Consider the following 20056-nt stretch of genomic DNA (forward strand, 5'->3'; position numbering starts at 1 on the left):
TGACTCCCTGCACTCATGTGACTGGGAGTCCTGATCAGCTGATTGAGCCTCACACTGCAAGGCATAATACCCAGAATATATCAAGATACCCTATAATGTGCTGATAAAATCAGGGAAGATGGGCAGTGCCAGTGCCCTGCAGCTACAGAGCACTAGTTAGTTTATATGTTTAGAAGATCCTAGAAGGACCATGACACACCTAGCAGGAAGAAGGGAAGCCTCTGGACCCTCTCTAACTTCTCCACATCCTTTTAAACTGCACACAGTAGTCTACATGAGGCCTAACCAGTGCCAAATGGAAACTTCTGTGTCTTGCACTTAATGCTTCTATTGATACATCCTAAAACTGCATTTGTTTTTTGTGCATCTACATCACGCTGTAGGCTTATGTCGAGCCTGTGATCTACCAAAACTCCCAGATCACTTTCTATAGTGCTGCCATCCAGCCAGGTGTCACCTGTTTTGTATTTGTGTTTTTGATTCTTCTTCCCAACCTAGCATTTGTCAGCATTGAACTTCATCCTGTTAGCTCCAGCCCAGCTTTCCAGTGTGTCAGGATCCTTCTGAATTGTGGTCCCAGTCTCCAGTGTGTTTGCAGTCCTTCTCGGTTATATGCCATTTACAAATTTGTTAAGTAAGCTCTCCATTCTAGCATACAAATCCTTGTATGATTGAACAGCAGTGGGCCCAGGCCTGACTTCCTGTGGGACTCCTGCCTCCTGCCATTCTGACATGAATCCATTTATAAATACCCTTTGCTGTAGTTATTGAGCCAGTTGTCTGTCCACCTCATAGCAGTTATGTCTAGCACACATTTCTTCAGTTACTTTGAGAGAGTCATGTAAGACCTTGTCAAAAGCCTTGCTGAAGTCCAGATACACCATATCTACAGAATTCCTTTCAACCACCTAAGGAGTTACTTTGTCAAAGGAGGAGATCAAATCTGTTTGACACTATTTATCTTAGAAAATCTGTGCTGGCTGCTTGTGATCAGCCTCTCCTCCAGATGCTTCCAAATGGACTTTCTTAGGATATGCTTCAGTAACTTTCTGGGTATTGAAAAGAAGGTAATTGATCTGTAGTTTCCTTTTTGCCTTTTTAATAAAGGGGCACTATGTTGGCCTGTTTTCCTATCCTCTGTTACCTGGCCTATCTCCCATGACTTTATAAAGATTATTGCCAAGGGCTCCAAAATTTCCTTTGCCAGTTCTTTCAGCACCCTGGGATGAAGTTTTTCAGGTCCTGCTGACTTGACTTCATTCAGACTCATCAAAAGCTCTCTAACTGTCTCTCTTGTTATCTTCTCCCTCAGCTTGTCCCCTTCCTTATCCAAATAATCCTTTGTCTGTTGTATGGTTGAAGCTTACATTTTTTGTGAAGACAGGCAAATTAGCTGTTGAGTAGCTCCACCTTTCTTGCATCTTCTGGCAAGAGTTCTCCTTGGCTAGTTAACAGTGGACCCACAGCTTCTTTTTCTTTCTTTTCTGACCAGCATACTTACAGGACTGCTTCTTGTTGTCTTTATCCTCCCTCACTGGGTGCAGCTCATTCTTTATCTTTACCTTCCTGATTTTTGTCTCTGCAGGTTCTTGCTATTTTCTGGTATGCTTCCTTGGTGACCTGCCCTTTTTTCCATTGCCTGTATGCTGTCTCAGGATTTGGAATTCTGTCATATCAAGACTCCTTCCTCCCAAGTTTCCCATCATCTTCATATCCTCTACCAGTCCTTCCCTATTGGGCAGGACAGGATCCAAGATAGATGTATTCTCAATTTTCTGGAGCGAGCTTAGTCAACAGTTAATTTTCTGTAGTTTTTCAGGAAAAGGTCTTAAGTTACAAGGTAGTTTGATTTGTCCTATGTAGTTAGGAGGCTTAGTAACAACGACCAGTATCTCTCATTTTTGCTAACAGGCCAGATTTTGAGCCAGTTCCAGTCACAGCCTGATGGTACAGTCAGACTCTCATCCGGCCACTTGGATTTAAAGGCCTAAAGGGACCTGTCATTGCCAGCTCTTCAGAACAGTTGATATGCTCCTTAAAGAACAGCCAGGCGTTTGCTGACTGTATTTGTGCTTTTTGCAACATTGGCTTTTTCTATTTTATGGTGTCCAGTTCTAATGTCTAGGAAGTATTCTTACTAATATTTATGTTCCTTCTTGCTACTGCTAGCAATCTCAAGTGAGATGATTGGCGCTAGTGAGTTACCTTATTTGTCCTGTTTAACTACTGACTTGACTCTAGAAAGGTGCATTTTAAATATATTAATATAGTTTCCCCTCTTATTTTCAGGAGAAACTTGAACACCAATATGCACAAAGTTACAAGCAAGTGTCATTATTGGAAGATGACCTGAGTCAAACACGAGCCATTAAAGACCAACTGCACAAATACGTAAGGGAACTGGAACAGGCCAATGATGACCTAGAGCGTGCAAAGAGGTGAATTCCTGGAAACCTGTTATCTCACTTTGACTGTTGCTAAGTCTGACCACTTATATACTATAAGCAATAGTGGATCTAGATTGATTAGGTAATCTTAAGGAAAGACCCTTGATGTCAGATGTCTGTTGCAGTTCACCTCAGTAAATTATTATGCCTATAATACAGCAATAAGTATAAGAGGAGTCTAAAGTGATTCATATAGTTACTGTAAAAACAAATGAGAAACAAAAGCAGTAATTTCCAGTTGACTTTGTGGTCCTCCAGAAGAAAAGGATGGAGCGTAAAAATAACTCCTCAAACAAGCCCCGTCAGCATACCAAGTTTTACATTTTTAATAGCCAGGTGGTTCTTATGGCAGCCATGTGATCCTTCTAGAACAGTGTTTCTCAACCTTTGTCACTCAAAGCACTCCTCCAAAACTTGTTAGAATTTAGCAGCACTGCACTGAATAATTAATATGAATATTATAATAGAAATATTAATTAATATGCTGTTATTATATTCATCCCTTCAGATTGCTGACAGGGAGTGCTTCCCTAGTTCTGCCTGGCCCTGTGCACGTTTGCTACCAGCCCAATCATGGAGTCCATAAACTTCCAGTCACCGGTGGGGATTGGGAGCCACTGGGCCAAGTTCTGATTTGAGTTACCCCAGGGTGATCCCTCTTGAACTCCAGCCCTGATGCCGTAATGGATAGTCTGGGGACATCCAGCCAACTGGGATGAAGTGCTCAGCTGTACACACAGCACATAGAAGGTGCTGATGGGGTGGAAGGGACAGGGTATGCAAGAGGACGCATGAGGCCAGGGAGGGTGGAGGGGGGCCAGCCAAGTGGGTGCTGTGGTGCGGTCATTCCCACCACTGGGTGCAGGGTGAAATTCCATCACACACCTTGGTTTTCAGGAGGCACATCAGAGAGGAAATAAGAAGCGGCTGCAGCAGAAAGGTGCACTTGCCTGTATTATGTTATAAAGGTAGGTGTGCCACTTCTGCTGCAGCTCTTCCTGGTTTGGCTCAGGTGTGTCTCTTGGAAACTGAGGCACATGATACACTTTCATCCCGTGGCAACTGATGCTGCTGCCACCAGATAGAACTGTACCGTGCACCTCAGCTTTCAGGAGGTGCTTTGGAGCCAAACTGGGAAGAGATGCAGCAGAAGCAGTGCGCCTGCTTGCATCATGTTATGCAGGCAGGCATGCCTTTCTGCTGCAGCTGCTTCTCAGTTCAGCTCCAACATGGTTCCTGAAAACCAGGGTGCCTGGCAGATTCACCACATGCTAGCAGTGGCACAGCACCCCTGGTTGGTTCTTATAGGACCCTGGGGAACTGCAGCACCCTGGTTGAAAGCCATTACTCTAGGACAAAGCTTCTTTGAAGTACAAAGCAGGTACTTCACGCAGTTTCATGTAAATAAAACAAGCCCTATCATTTGCTTTTTTCCTTGCATACTACTCTGGTTGACTGCAGGGAATGAACATGTCCTGGATAAGAAGCACACAAAGCTACCAATCTGCTCTAGATATGCCCTGTTTGAATAGTAACAAACAGATCATGCTTCTGTTTAAATGAAAAGGAATTTTGTCATTGACTTCTATGGCAGCAGAAACAAGCGTCTGGTAGAATAGCCTGACTCTTCTTCATGAAAAGACTTAACCTATGGTTAATTTTTGAAACCTATGAACCATCCTTTTGAAATCAGTAGAACACCTTGCATGCTTAAAGATAGTTATATGTGAAGTGAGAGGGAAGGCATTTAGAGTGCAAATGACTCTTGTCTTGTGCCAAAGGCAATTTATTGTGCCAAAGAGCAATTTTAAATGACTATGTTGTGGCAGCGGCGGCAGTGGGGAGGCTTTTCTTCTTTGTTGCCATTGCACCTATGAAGTGCGACCTGATGGCACTGTTCTGTGTAATGAATGGCCTGATAAATCAGAGTTGTCTGTGCTCAGAAATTGTCATTCACAGTGTGCTGTGACAGGTGTGCTACCTACTTTGCCTTTTTGTCTTGGGTACGGGATACTTTATCAAGGCCTTTATTTTTATCAACAAGGGCTTGATATCACCATTGCTTACTGTACACCTCAAATATTTGGTGTCCTAACATTTTGCTGGATTCACTAAAGTCACTGTAGCACTGCTCTGACCCACTGAAGATGTTCTTTCTGGGTCCTGATGAACACTGCCACATCATACAGTCATAGAATCACAGAGAAGTAGGGCTGGAAGGGACCTCCAGAGGTCATCTAGTCCAACCCTTGCCTGAAGGAAGATCATCCCTATCCAAACCATCCCATACAATCCATAATTTAAACTTTACGTAAGACTACTATCAACACTGACACAACACAGACCTAACCCCCTAGCCTGCCACAGGTACAGCAAGTAGGGGAACTACAGCAGCCAATGTCCTGCTTCTATGAAATTTTAATATATGCTCAAGAGGCCCATGCCCCTTGTTGCAGATGAAGACAAAAACCCCCACAGTCCAAACCCCCATAGGGTAACATTTTTTCCTGACCCCAAATATGGTGATCGGTCTGACCATGAGTGGAGTGGCAAAAACCTCTAGCCAGGAACCTCTGGCTTTGGTCCCAGCAAGAGCATTGGCACGCCCCAGTGGTAGTCCCCAGCCTTGGCTGTAGCCAACACCCAGTGTCACTGAGGGAGGCTCAAAAACACCCTGATACATGGAGCAGACAGGGGCATGCAGGCAACCAGCAAAGCCCAGAAACATGGGAAATACTCATAGTAGAGAACAGGCATATCTACGCCTAGATCAGGGGCTGTCCAACCTTTTCTTGAGCACCTCCAGTGGTGGAGAGTCCATCAGTCCCTTCCCTTTGCCAAGGCAGTCTATTCCACTGCCTCATGATTCTAACAGCAAAGAAGATATTTAGTCCAAACTTACTTCGTTGCAACTTCAAGCCATTGGTCTGTGTTCTCTTCTCTACAGCAAGAGAGAAAGTGATTTCCCTCATTTTTATGGCAGCCTTTCAAGAATTTGAACACTGCTATCACATCCCTTTTTAAGCACCTTTATGCAAGCTGAACATGTCTAGCTCTCTTCATATGACTTGCTTTCCAAACCCTTTTATCATATTTGTTGCCTGTCTCTGGACCTTCTCTAACTTCTCCATGTCCTTTTTAAAATGTGGAGCCCAGAACTGCACACAATACTTCACATGAGACCTAAGTGGTGCTGAGTAGAGAGGCACTATTACCTCCCATGCCTTGTACCTGATGCTTCTGTTGATGCACCTCAAAACCTCATTCACTTTCTGTGCGGCTGCATCACACTGCAGAGTCGTACTGAGTCTGTGATCTGCCAAGACTCCCAAGTCCTTCTCCACAGTGCTGCTATACAGTAAGGTGTGTCACCCATTTTATATTTGTGTTTTTGATTATTCCTCCTGAAGTGTAGGTCCTTGTAATTTTTCTGCATTAAATTTCATCCTATTAGCTCTAGCCCAGTTTTCCAATCTGTCGAGATCCTTCTGAATTGCTCTTATATCCACCAATGTAGTCCTTCCCAGTTTCATGTCATCTGCAAACTTGCTCGAGGAGCTTTCTATGCCAGCATCCAAATTGTTAATAAATATGTTGAACAGCACTGGGCCCATGATAGACTGCTGTGTGACTCTACTTGAAACCTTCTGCCTATTCAGATATGGATCCATTAATAATTTCTCTTTGCTTGTGGCTTCTGAGGCAGTTATCTATCCACCTTGTAGTAGTTTTGTCTAGCCTACATTTCTCCAGTTTGTTTATAATGTAGTCATGCGGGACTTTGTCCAAAGTCATGTTAAAGTCCAGATAACGATGTCCTCAGCATTCCCTTCATCCACCCAAGCAGTTAATTTGTCAAAGAAGGAGACTGTGTTGGGACTGTTTCTAGGTGGTCTTCCCCTACTGTGCCCCTTAGAAGCCACTAGCCTTCCTGGGTGCCGTTATCCTTTAATCTATCCTCCCATGACACCATGACTATTAACTCCTTGAGTCGAATGAAATCGGCCTTTTTGAAATCTAGTGTCCTAATTTTGCTAACCTCATGCTTTCCCTGTCTAAATACCTGGAATTATATCGTATTGTGATCACTTCCTTCCAAGTTCCCCATCACCCTTGCATCCTCCACCAATTCTTCCCTGGGCAAGATCCAGATAGATAATCCTCTACTTAGTGGAACAGAAATTTGTCCTCTACACAAGTTAGGAACTGGCTTTACATTTTATGTTTGGCTGCGTTGTTTTTCCAGCATATGTCTGGAGAATTGAAGTGTCCCATCAGTACCATCCCATAGCTTTTGAATAGATTTGTCTCCTGCTTGAAGAGTGCATCATCCATCTTCTCTTCTTGATCAGATGGCCTATAATAAATCCCCACCATTATTTTGCCACATCTTTCATCTTTTATCTTCACCCAAATGCATTCTGCATTGCTGTATCCCTGAACCAGGCAACAAGTGTATGTGTTTTTGACATAAAGGCAACACTGCCACCTTTTCTGCTAACCCCGTCCTTCAGAAACAGAGTAAACTTTGACATTCCAGTCATAAGAGCTGTCCCACCAGGTCTTGGTGATGCTTGTCAGATCATAGTTTTTTTCACAGGCTGTAACTTTCCACTCATCTTATTTTTATTCCTCATGCTTTTTGTTTTTGTATATGTGCGTTGGGCGTATTTTGCATTTTGACGTACTCGCTTCCCTTTAGCACCACTTGTTGCAGTGCTGTAGCTTTCTGGCCCTTTCCCAGAGTTAAGCTGCTTCTTTGAGTCTTTTTGAGTCGTCTGGATTGTGTGCTTTGTTACTAGAAGGTTTAGTTCATCCCTCACCTGCAGAACCTAGTTCAAAGCTCTCTTTATTGGCTAGCCAGTTGATGCCCTGCAGAAAGGAGTCGCCCACCACCACCACTTTTCTCTTCTCCCTTGGTGCAGTGGTCCTGGAGACCTCACCTGCGGGGCCTTGCACTTCCTGCCGGTGAGGCTGTTTTCTGACTCATGCCTGCAGATTGCGTCCTTTCCTCTGCCTTTTCCTCAGCAGTTCCACTGCAGGGTGCTTGAAAGTGGTTGCTGACTTCAGTCTGCTGCTCTTCAACTCTGGGACCCTCTTTCTTTGAGTAAATTGCGTGCTGCTACTGTTCCTCATTGCCCTTTCCCCTTTCCATTACCAGCCACTCATAATGCTTGTCCAAATAATCTTCTTGGTCCTTGATGCAATGCAGCATGGATGCTCTTCCTTCTGATCTTTGAATCTTCTCCAGGGCAGATACCAGCTTAGACTTGGTGTGGACAAAGTGCGCCTAACCCTCTGGGAGGACCATGAACATGGCACATCCCATGCAGGTTGCAACAGATGACCATTTATGCCCCCTTTGCTCCCTGGAGAACACCTATGTTCTAAGGCAGGGCCAGGCAAAATGCAGCCCGAGGGCAAGATGTGGCCCTCCAGGCCATTCTATCCGGCCCGTGAGGCCCCTGAATATTTTAGAAAATTAATATTTATCTGCCCCTGGCTGCCTGTCATGTGGCCCTCAATGACTTGCCAAAACTCTGTAAGTGGCCCTCTGCCCGAAATAATTGCCCACCCCTGCTCTAAGGGGGAGACAGACAGACAGATGAGACGAGACTCTATATACCGAACACCACGCCAGGACCCTTACCCAGGGGCACACATGTTCTTGTTCTCTCTCTCTCTGTCTCCTTTTTCTGTCTCTCTTACCACCTCCCCCCACCACTCCCTGTTAATCTGCCCTCTGTTTGCTGCTCACGTGGGTCTCTGGGGGGTGCCTTTTTATAAGGCTGACTATTACCTAAACCAACCCCATACAGAGCAAGCCCTGCTACTTAGTCACTCCAGAGGGGGAAGAAAAGAAAAAAAAGAGAGAGAAGAAAAAAAAATAGACCACAAACACACACTAGGCATGAGGCAAACCCTCTAGCACAGTGCTTCTCAAACTTTTCCTCAGCATGACCCCATTTATGGTTCCATTTCCTCAGCATGATGGTCCCTCACTCCCAACCCAGAGCCCCTCACCCCTGCAACCCCATTTGTGACCCACGGTTTGGGAACTGCTGCTCTAGCAGCAGTCAGGCCCCCTAAGTCACTAGCACAGAGAAAAGCCTCTTCAAGGCAGTCCCACACCTGAGCTACTTATCCCACATCAACTGCTCTTTGCTTACTGCTCAGCTTACACAGGATATTCTGCAGGTTGTTCCCAACATGGCCGTTGTACTTTATCCATTAGCTGCTGCAATGTGGTGGGGTGCCCTGGTGCCTGAAGGGGAGGGTTCTACATTGATGCAGTCCCCAAGGTGTTGTGAATACTATTAGTTCTCAGGTCTTCTCAGCAAAGGAAGTTTGCCAGTATCCTTTCATTAAATCCAAGGTTGATTTGTATATGTTTATACACACACATACATGCATACATGTTTGCCTTTTCCCCAGTTGTTGCAACAGTTCATCAGTTGAGGCCATAGGGTAGACATCAGTCTTCAACACCACATTCAGTTTATTAAAATGAATGCAAAACCAAATTGTGCTGGTTGCCAAACTAGAAAAAACAATTGAGCTCTATCATTCACTTGATGACTCCTCAGTCACCCCCATGTCTCTAGCATACTCTGTACTTCCTTCTTTACTGTTTTCTGGAGTCACTAGGGTATATGGAAGAATTGCTTGTGGATAGGAACACCCTGTTGTCAGGTCCATCTTACAGTTAACCAGGGAAGTCCTCCTTAGGTTTTAAACACATGTGGAAACTCCATCTATAGGGCTTTGGCAAACTGTGGACAAGTTTCCCCTTAGAGCAACCTCACTGACAGGAATTCAGTTGCTTTTTCCCCCCCACATTTCCAGTATTTGCTGATAAAACAGTTGAGATGTTTAGCATTTCTCAGGCTTGCCAGGAGATTTACATAATATATATGGGACCCTTGCTGTCTCCCTACCAGATATGCTACATAATCCATACCTTCAACTTGCCTCATGATCTCATTTAGCAAAGAATTTACTTTCCAAGGAGGGGAGCAACAGCAGGACCTGATCAACAGGTTGATAGACCTGCAGTTGTGCATTCTTGTAATGCTGCTCTTGCGTCTGCTGTGCAGTCCTGAAGTTCTCCTGTGCAAATGTTTCCACTAGATCCAGTAGTTCCTGCTGCCTGAGAGTAAACTGGATGACATTCTGTGATTTTTGTGCCCTATGCCTGCCAGGACTCATGAAGACAGGTATAATACATCTTGGAACAAATGAAGGGATACTGGTAGATTTAATGCAGGGATACTTGCAAAATTCCCTTGCTCAGGAGTCTGGAGAACTATTACAAAAGTTCTGGGAATCCTGAGAACTATACAAAAGTTCAAATGGAGAGAACCCTGTGGAGGATGTGGAACCATGTGGATAGCAAACAGTAGATACAGTAGGAGCACATCCTATTTCTGGGGTTGAGACATTTCTCCCATGGGCACAATTTCCCATAAGCCTCACTGCCCAATAAGCCTGGGTCTGTGGAATATTCTCTGGAGTCACCCAGTTCACATTGTACCCCAACTCTGCCCTGCCTCTTATTAGGCAACCCTCTGCAACACTCTGCTACTAAGGGCGTCTCTGATTCTTTGGCATTTTTGGCATGGTATTGACTGGTGTCCACACCTCTAGGTCAAAGGGAAATATCACCTCTAGTTGATCCTTAGGATAATCCTGAGTACTTAGATGCTGCCTACTTTCTGCTGCCAGGCATAACAACTAGGTCAGTGAGCCTCAGTCCCAGCTCACCACTCCTAGGTTGGAGAGGTGGCTAATCATTGCTGCTGTCAGCTCTGCACTCTGGCCCCCAACCAACACCTGTGCCTCTGTGGTCAGATAGGTGTAGATTCAGATCATATATATACACTCCATGATTGATAGCTAAGCAGGGTCTAAGAGCTGCCCAGGAGCAAGTGTTTGTCCAGAGCCTGAATCTGCTAGGCCCGGGATTTGGGTGTCCCATCTTCATGGGGACCAGATAGGCTCTCTGCTTTGGGGTCTGTCACTGGACCTCAGAAATCCCTGTTTGCACCTCACTGCAGTCCGTCTATGGGCAATCCTTGTGCCAGCGGCCTGGCTGTCCACACACAAAGCAGCTCAAGAGTTCCCCTTTCTCTTGGCTTGGTACTACATCCTGGAGAGGATCCTCTTCTATTTCCAAGTCTGTGGCCTGATACTGTTGAGCCTACCCTTGTTTCCTTGGGGATTGGGGCAGGACTTCCGTACTGGATGCAGGATCTCCACTCACAGGCCTTCTACCTGCAAGTGGCCTTCCTCATTTTGAGTTCATGCCTTTGTGTGCCTTTCTCTTTGGTCCAGTAGGGTATTTCCCACAGTTTGGTTCACCAGGAGCACATTACTCCAGTTCTCCAGAGTCTGCACTGGCTTCCAGTAGCTTTCTGGGTGCGATTCAGTGTACTGGTCGCAAGCAGTCTGGGTTCTACATACTTAAGGGAGCAAGTGACTCTTTATGTTCCATCACAATCCCCAAGGTCCACTGAGAGCAACCTCCTGCAACTTCCATCTGCACCATTGTCCAGCAAAAATATATAGGAGATCATTCTCAGGAATTGATCCTCAGCTTTGGAATTCCCTCCCCTTTAAGGCTCATCATGAGCCTGAACCTGGACATCTTTTGGGAACATTTTAAGACCTCCTTTGTGAGCAGGTTTTTACTAGGTGGGGTTAAGTTCTGGTGTATTGTTTGGGAAATGTTTTATCACTTAGTATTGTATGTAATATTTTATCTGTTTTTATGACTTGTTTTTACTGTAAGCTGCCCTGAGCCTTGTCAGTCAGCTGACATACAGTACATTTAAAAGCACATTTTGTTAGTCCTGAGCTGCCCTGAGCCTTGGTAGGCAGCATATAAATCAAATAAAAAACAAAACAAATATGCTTAAGTGCTCAACTTGCCGAATTGGGGTTCCATACTTGCCTTAGCTCCTTGGGCTGTCAGCTGCTTGGAGTATGGAGGCAGTACCCTGCAGCTGCTTCTGATACTAATGTACAGTACAGCATTGACTGGCCCTAAACAGAGCTTTTTAAAATCTATTTCTGGCCAAGGCAATGGCAGAGCATAGATATCAGCTCTAGCTCATCTGTTTTCCTTTATGCTTCTGGGAGTCCAGTTGCTAGAGTGTTGTTCTGTTCAGCCTACACACCTCACTTCTTTGGTTCTGAAAAGTTATTTCCAGGGTGAATTACTAGAGCTCTCAAGCATTGAATTTGAAACTAGACGCTGCTAACCTTTTTCCTCTATTATACTTTTAAATGTTCTTTGACAGCTAAGCTGAAGACCCTAATATTCTGGATTTTGTTTCTAGGGCAACAATAGTTTCACTGGAAGACTTTGAACAAAGACTGAACCAGGCTATTGAAAGAAATGCATTTTTAGAAAGTGAGCTGGATGACAAAGAATCATTGCTAGTTTCTGTACAGAGGTTAAAGGACGAAGCAAGAGGTACCATTTGTTGGATTGATTTTATGGCTTAACGCATTGTTCCCTTGTTAACAGAGACAACTAAAACTCATGTTTGTATAAAGCCCAGCGCCGTGGGACTCAAGTCGGTTGTGTTATACAAACCTTAAATGTTAGAAATCATATGCTTAACATTTGCTATTAATATTTCTTTTACAGTTGAGGGGGAGAAAAATCTCAGCTGATAAGTAGACAAAAATAATGAGAACCACTCAGGCCTTTTTTTGTGTGTTAAATGTAAGCACTACAGGTGAAATGCAAATCACACATGAAAACTGAGTTAAGGCCAGATCTGTATTCCAAATATTCCTGCTGACCAGGCGTTGCATGTGCTCTTGGGAAGAAGATCGGCATTTTACTTGGAAATCAATATTAGCTGTCCTTTGAGGATTCTTTTCAGCTCTCTCTAATCCTCTTGGGAAGTGCCTGATTTATTGAAGATATCTCAGAAAGGATTGCAATGAGACTTGTGGGATTAATGATACCAGAGAATGATGCATTCTAGGCTACCATCAGTGAACCAGGAATTTGCAAAAGAGTTTTGCAAAGAAGGTTCAAGGAAAGACATTACTAAAGGCCAGATAAAACTAAATTATCTCATAAGTGACAACTGATAGCCTGATTAATGGGGACACTTGGTTCAGAAATCGATGCCCAACAGCAGTAAATTACTTCTATACTGTATGTATATTGCTATATCTAGAGAGAGATGCATACATACTATAAGTATGTATCTGTATAGCAATATAATCTACACATAATGTATAGAGACACAGAACTGACAAAAAAGAATAAAAAGGAGTAGTAAATATTACATGCAATTAGCAAATTTCAATAACACTAGTCATAAAGATGATATTTATAAAGTATGTAAATTTAGGGGACAAATCTTCAGAAGTATCTGAATGATCAACAAGAGGTCCTTCTGGTTTTGTAGTTCAATAATTCAGAAAGTTTTAGCATCATTAAAATAAAAGAAACTCATTTTTATGAGCAGCAAGCAAAAATAATTTGTGAGATAATGTAGAAAGTTAGATGTATAATTTCAAAGTTCTTCCCACACCTCTCTTTAAGTGTGTTTGTGTGTAGCTTTATAACAGGAGTGAGAGCATTAGAAACCCAAGCATTTTCTGTTAAGATTGTTAGAAGTACCCTAAGGCTGTGACAGAGGAAAAATAAGGCAGCTCATCAAAAGAGTGAGACAGATGTGTATCCTAGACCATAGCGAAAGGCATTAGTCATTTAGGTGATGCTACCTATTCTGTATGGGGATTTCAGGACACTGAGTAGAAAATGGGCTATATGAGTACCCTCATCAGTACTCGGGAACATAGGTTTGGAAAGGACCTCCTGGGCCAGAGTTGAGACCTCTCCTGTTGTAGGCAATAACATGATATAATTTAATTCATAAACCTATTGAACTCACTTAAAAATGTATGTGTGTTGGGTGGGGGAGAGGGGGAGGAGGCAGGCTTTTCCTACATTGTTCCTGTTGGACAGCTGCTCCAAAACATCACTGTTCTGATGATTAGAAACTTCCTGAATTCCAACCTGAAATGATCATCTACCACTTTCAGAGTCACAGCTGGAGTTAGTAGTTGGAAGTGCTTTTGTGTTTGGGGTGATAACTGCATCCAGCTCTCCATGTGATCCATGGCACAGACTTGTCAATGCCTTTGTGACGTCCAAGGAAACTTTATAATACAATCTACGTGGCGCTACCATTGATGCTAGAATGTAGGTTCCCTTTTACTTATCCATGTTGGCCATGGATCTGGAGGAGGAAGGGGTAATCACAAGCAGTCAGCATGGATTTCTGAAAAATAAATCATGTCGAAATAAGTACTTGGGTGGATAAAGGGAATGATGTGGATATAGTATATCTGGACTTCAGCAAGGCTCTTGGCAAGGTCCCACATGACCGTCTCATAAAGAAATTGGAGAAACATGGGCTAGATAAAACTAGTATAAGGTGGATAGATAACTGTCTCAATAGACTCAAGCAAAAGGGAATAATGAACAGGTCCATGTCAATATGGCAGGAGGTTTCAAGTGGAGTCATGCAGGGGTCTGTGCTGGGCCCAGTGCTGTTCAACATGTTTATTAATGATTTGGATGCTGGCATAGGAAACTTCTTGAGCAAGTTTGCAAGTGACAGAAAACTGGGAAGGATTGCAAACACATTGGAGGTTCAGAAGTATCTTGATGGATTATAAAGTTGGGCTACAGCTAACAGGATGAAGTTTAATGTGGAAAAATACAAGGACCTACACTTCAGGAGGAATAATCAAAAACACGGATATAAAAAGGGTGACACCTTGCTGTATAGCAGCGCTATGGAGAAGGACTTGGGAGTCTTTATAGATCACAGACTCATATTGAGTCTGCAGCCACATGAAAGGCCAATGTGGTTTTGCGATGGGGGGATGTATGAGGTGCAAGACACAGATGGTGATAGTGCCTCTCTACTTGGCACTGGACAAACCTCATCTGGAGTATTGTGTGAAGTTCTGGGTGGCCCGTTTTAAAAAGGACACAGAGAAGTTAGAAAGGGCCTAGAGGTGGGTAACAGAGATGATAAAGGGCTTGGAGACCAGGTCATATGAGGGGAGGCTGAAGGAGCTAGACCTGTTCAGCTTGCAGAAAAGGCACTTAAGAACAGACGTGATCACAGACTTCAAATACTTGAAGGGCTGCCTTAAAGAGGAGGGAAAAGCACCTTTTCTCCCTTGCTACAGAGTATGACATGGACCAGTTGCTTGAAGTTGCAGAAAAATACATTTAGATTGGATATCTGGAAAAATCTTCTTCGCTGTTAGAATCCTGAGGCAGTTGAATAGACTTCCTGCGCAAGTTGTGGACTCTTTTTCACTGGAAGTGTTCAAGAAGTGGTTGGACAGCTACTGATCAGGGATGATCTAGGTGTAGCTATGCCTGTGTTCTGCCATGGGTATTCCCATGCTTCTGGGCTTTGCTGGTTGCCTGGATGTCCCCTGTCTGCTACATGTGTCAGCGTAGTTTTGAGCATTCTTCAGAGGCAATGGATGTTGGCTTCAGCCAAGGCTTGGGACTTTGACGGGGGTGTGCCAATGCTTCCACTGGGACCAAAGCTGGAGGTTTCTGGCTAGAATGTCTTGCCCCTCTGCTCAGGGTGAGACCAATGGCCATATTTGGAGTCATGAAGGAATTTCACCCCATGGTCAGATTGGAATGAACTGTGGGGTTTTTTGCCTTCCTCTGTAGCAGGGGACATGGCTCTCTTCCTGAGATTTCTTGAGCGTATATTGGCAACCCTTTATAGAAGCAGGATGTTGGCTGCTGTTTTTTCCTTGCCTTACCTGTGGCCGGTTAGGGTGTTAGGTGTATGTTGCAGCAGGGCTGAGGGTGATCTTATGTAGAGTTTAGATAATGGTTTGTATAGGATGCTTTGCATAGGGATGATCTTGTTTTAGCCAATTGGACTCTTATGATTTTCTGTGAGGGGCATATTCTGCTGGTACTGTGAAGATTACTGGCTACCTGGTCACTTCTGATGGAAGATGCTGATATTGACCTATAATACTTTGCACAATTTGAGTCTAACTTGCTTGAGAAGCTCCCTTTTCCCTGTCTTGGCATGGCAGTGGGCCAGCTGACTTATTTTTGTGTACAGTCTCTAGACCTACACAACATACACTTTCGTTGGTAAGTCCACAGTTTCCCTTACCTCATTTTCTGAAAAGCCAGGACCTGTTGACCTTCACTGCATAGCCCAAAGCTTGTTTGTTCCCACTCTTTGATCTTTAAAGCATGTTTACGTTACATTCACAGCCTTTCTGAAGATTGAGTCTCCTTTCAGCTTGGTCTTCAGGAGTTAATATCAGTTTGGTTTAAGAACGTTGTGTGTGTACATCTGCAGATGAGCACAATGGGTTTATTTTAGAATGAATCAAGCCATTAATTGAAATATTTGTTTTTTTCCCCCTTTCAAATCTCCAGACTTACGACAAGAGTTAGCAGTACGGGAAAGGCAGCAGGAAGTTACTAGGAAGTCTGCTCCTAGTTCTCCAACTCTAGATTGTGAAAAGATGGATTCAGCTGTCCAGGCATCTCTGTCTCTGCCAGCCACGCCTGTTGGAAAAGGATCAGAAAATAGCTTTCCTTCCCCAAAAGGTATGCTGTGTAGCTTCTGCGATTATCTAGGGGCAGGAAGCTGTTTCCTGACAAACAGCACTAACACCAGCTCTGTTTTCACAGTGGGGTCTTGAATAAACTGAGAATTGCATAAGCCCTGAGCATTTTGCAGCAAACTTTTCCTAAACCCTGTGGTTCTGGCAACACTCTAGAATTTCTGTGGCAGTTTAAGAAAACTAAGGTGTGGAGACTTGTTGAATTACAAAATTGAATCAAGATAGCCTTTGGTGTGGGATTTCGTTTGCTGCTGCATTTGATTTTTGATTCTTTTTTTAAACCTGCTTGTCTAGTCCATGCACTTCAGATTGGCACAAATGAAAAATGGTGCAAAGAGCACTTTAAAAGTTAGGGATAGTCTGATAAGTGTGATTCCTTGATGTTTCTGCTAACTTGACCATCATTGAAATAAGTAATAATGCTGACAGTCTGGGCCTTATATTTACCTGGATTATCAAGATACGTGGAAACACTGTGCATCTCTGAGTAACTGTTTCCTCTGCAGATCTCTGGGCCCCTGGCAGAGGTTATACTTAAGACATGATTAACAAAGTAGCCCGACCATGTGTTAATGCAGTTAACGGTGTGATAAAATAAGTAATCAATAGGCCTATGCGAAGCAGCTAGTATTTGCTTCGGATTTGGATTTGGCCAATTTGGGGGACAGTGATTCAGTTAGGTGATTTGAATCCCTGTCCCAAATCAATTCGGCTGAATCTGATTTGGAGATTCAGTTGCTGCCCAATCTCCGAATCACACAGGCCCATCCCCCACCCGCTCTCCCAGCCCTGGCAATGGCTGCCCGCCTGCCCCAGCTCTGGCACTTGGGGAAAAAAAAAAGCCCTGACACACTGAGTGCTGCCTGGCGAGGGGGCGATCTCTGCTGCCTCCCACTGCCCCACGCCATGTGAGGGCTCTGCATGAGCCCTCAGAAGCTCTGAGGCTGCTGCAGCAGCTGATGACACCGGGTTTTTTTTTCTTAAACGGCCGGAGATGGGGCAGGTGGGGCAGCCATAGTGGGGGGGGGAGCTGGGGAAGCAGGAGGGGATCAGGGGACTCGTGGTAGAGCCCCCCATGCAATGGGGGGATCACCACTGCCCCCCATTGCACCTGGTGAGTCTGGGCTTTTTTTTTAAAGGGCTGGGAGCTGTGGGGGGAGATGGGAGGAGTGGTTGTGGGGCCTGGGGGAGCAGGCAGGGAATGGAGCCTGGCAGAGGTCCCCCCATGGTCCCCTCCCCACTTCAGCCTCCCTTCCCCTCCCCTGTCCCCTGCTTAACAGTTTTTTGTTGGTCCCCTGATTCAATTCAGATTTTGAGATTTGGCCACCGAATTGGGCCGAATCTCCTCTGAATTAAATTAGCACCCAAAGCTTCGCACAGCCTTAGTAATCAGCCACAAAGTTATCATGCAAAATATCAGTAATAATTTTTTGGCTGGCCTCCATCATGCCTTAAATTTAATGTGTGGCCAGCATTGGTCAGCTGATTGGTGCTTCCAGCTTTGGGAGTGCAGTAGAGTTTGGAAGGGCTTTGGTGTATTCCTGCAGCTGGGAGTGCCAATCAGCTGACTGCCACTCCCAGCCCTGGGAGTACACTGGAGTCTTGAAAGACTCTAGTGTCATCTCAGGGCTGGGACTGCTGATCAGGTGACTGGCATTCCCAGCCATGGGCACACTGACCATCCTGCTTGCTACTTCTTGGAGCAGGGGGAACCTGGGATCATGATCCTGGGCTTCTCTTGCACCAACAATAGGGTGTGATCTGGGATCTGATCCCCAGTCACAACTTCTGACATGCATGTGTGACATGGAACAAGTTGTGGTTGTTGGGATCATGGATCAGAACCCATCGCACCATTATTTGAACATCTGTCAGTGACCCTGGTGATAGCACTGCATTGGTGTATATCCCTGACCCATGGAGAAGGCTGTTTTCTGTTACAAGGACTAATAAATCATTTTTTTTAATAAAAAGAAAATACATTTCAATGTACAACTCTGGGAAGGGGTGGATAGTGCATTAGCCCCATAGTTGAAGAGTGCGTATAACCCCGTGCATAGATTCAGCTGATATAAATTAGGCTCTCCTCCTAAGGCTGTCTGTGACATAGTGAGCGTTTTATTGTGGACTAGCCACACGAAGTGTTTACAATGGAATTTTTTATTTCTTCCTTTGATACAGCACTTAAAATTTAAGTGTATTGAAGCATCTAACAAAATAAATTTGTGTTTGCAGCTATACCGAATGGGTTTGGTACCAGTCCCTTAACTCCTTCTGCTAGAATATCCGCACTCAACATTGTGGGGGATTTGTTACGGAAAGTCGGGGTAAGCACTTTGTTTTATAGTACTTGCATTTCTGATATGTTAGAGTTGAGCTTTGGTTCTTGGAGAAATGGAAAAAGCCCAGAGCCATTCCTCTCTGTAGCCTTACTTTTAGTTTCTTAGGAATCTCTTCCAAATCATGCTTGGTTAATATTGGGTAAAGAGTAAGACTTTTTCAGTTGGGCAGTGTGTGTAAATAAAGGCCCTAAAGCTAGGTTCCTGATGCCACAGTTGGTTGCTGCAGTTGACAGCTACACTGGCTTTTGGGTCAGTAGATACATTGACTGAATATAAGATTGAGCATCCTCAATCCGTTCCCATTTTATATTATCATAGAATCATAGAAAATTAAGGTTGGATGGACCTCAGGAGTCATCTAGTCCAACCCCCTGCTCAAAGCAGGACCATTCCCAAATAGATCATCTCAGCCAAGGCTTTGTCTAGCTGGGTCTTAAAAACCTCCAAGGATGGAGATTCCACAACTTCTCTAGGTAGTCTGTTTTAGTGCTTTACTACCCTCCTCGTGCGAGTTTTTCCTAATAGCTAATCTAAACCACCTTGCTGCAGCCTGAGACTGCTGCTCCTTGTTTGGTCATCTGCCACCACTGAGAACTCTGCAGCTCCCACTGACAATGGTGCCACTTTATTTATGTGCCTAAATAGGAGTAGATCTTTTCTCAAAATCCAGCATTAGTTATAGAAGCTGAACACGTCTGCCCTTCCGGGAATGGCTGTCCCACTCTAAGGTTTTTTTTAAACCATTAAAGATAAGCTTTGTTGCAGTAGAGCTTAGGTTCTGCTGAAGCAGATCATGTTGGTTCCACCACCCGCTACTGGCCGTTTCAAGGCTTGTACTCCAGAGCAGTTCTTTGTGCAAATAACTTTATTCCATTTTCCTTCTACAGGCTTTAGAATCCAAATTGGCTGCTTGTAGAAATTTTGCAAAGGACCAGGCATCACGGAAATCATACATTTCGGGGAATGTTAATAACAGCATGGTGAACAGCAGCAGCACAAAGTACTCTCACCCAGGGCATACGTCTTTTTTTGACAAAGGGTAAGCTGAAACTGATCTTTGTTTTAAAGGATGGCTAGCTTTTATGGTTGCGCTGGAAGCACACTGTTGTTTTCTCTGTTCACTTCTATTCTTCCCACCCCGAGTTTTCATATTCTAGGTAAGATATGGTGTTGCAGTTTTAGCCCCAGGAGGACAGTGGCAGCTGTAGTTACAGTGCTGACTTCTGTGAAACAAGAGAAAACAAACACTTTTGTGGTTTCAGACGTTTTTCCCCTTAGCTGATGGCTGTTTAATGCTGTTCTGTTTTTTTTTTCCATTGCCCAGTTTCCTGGTGTGTCCCACGGTAATGCCAAAGCCAAGCAGCAAAACAGCACTCGCGAGTGGAACAGTCATGTAAAAAAAAGAGTCTTATATTAATAGTGGTGGAATTGGCATAGTTAGTTTGCTTCTGGAGGACATGCCAACTCTGGAGATTTTCCTCAATAAGAATAGCCAAGTGCCGGCAGCCAGCAGCTAGGCTTGGGGTGAGGTACACCTTGTTACAATTTCTTTTCCCTACAGGAAAAATGAAAGGGCATTAGCTTCAACTCCAGCTGACTTGG

General features: G+C 44.3%; 1 protein-coding gene across 4 annotated transcripts in view; it reads left to right on the top strand.

Moving 5' to 3' along the window:
- The window catches only part of NDEL1 (nudE neurodevelopment protein 1 like 1), a 57061-nt gene that overhangs the window by 23866 nt on the left and 13139 nt on the right, over positions 1 to 20056 (top strand). For all 4 annotated transcript variants that reach the window (XR_016443757.1, XR_016443756.1, XM_090059404.1 and 1 more), the window contains 5 exons: positions 2290 to 2438; positions 11789 to 11925; positions 15922 to 16095; positions 18348 to 18439; positions 19342 to 19493. Coding sequence is in view for 2 of the 4 variants with exons in the window: in XM_090059404.1 (XP_089915530.1) it covers positions 2290 to 2438; positions 11789 to 11925; positions 15922 to 16095; positions 18348 to 18439; positions 19342 to 19493 (704 nt within the window). In the remaining 2 variants the exon portion in view is untranslated. The remainder of the gene's footprint in view (positions 1 to 2289; positions 2439 to 11788; positions 11926 to 15921; positions 16096 to 18347; positions 18440 to 19341; positions 19494 to 20056) is intronic.

The sequence above is a fragment of the Crocodylus siamensis genome, chromosome 8, assembly GCF_052110815.1.
Source record: "Crocodylus siamensis isolate JL-2025a chromosome 8, ASM5211081v1, whole genome shotgun sequence".
Lineage (NCBI taxonomy): Eukaryota > Metazoa > Chordata > Crocodylia > Crocodylidae > Crocodylus > Crocodylus siamensis.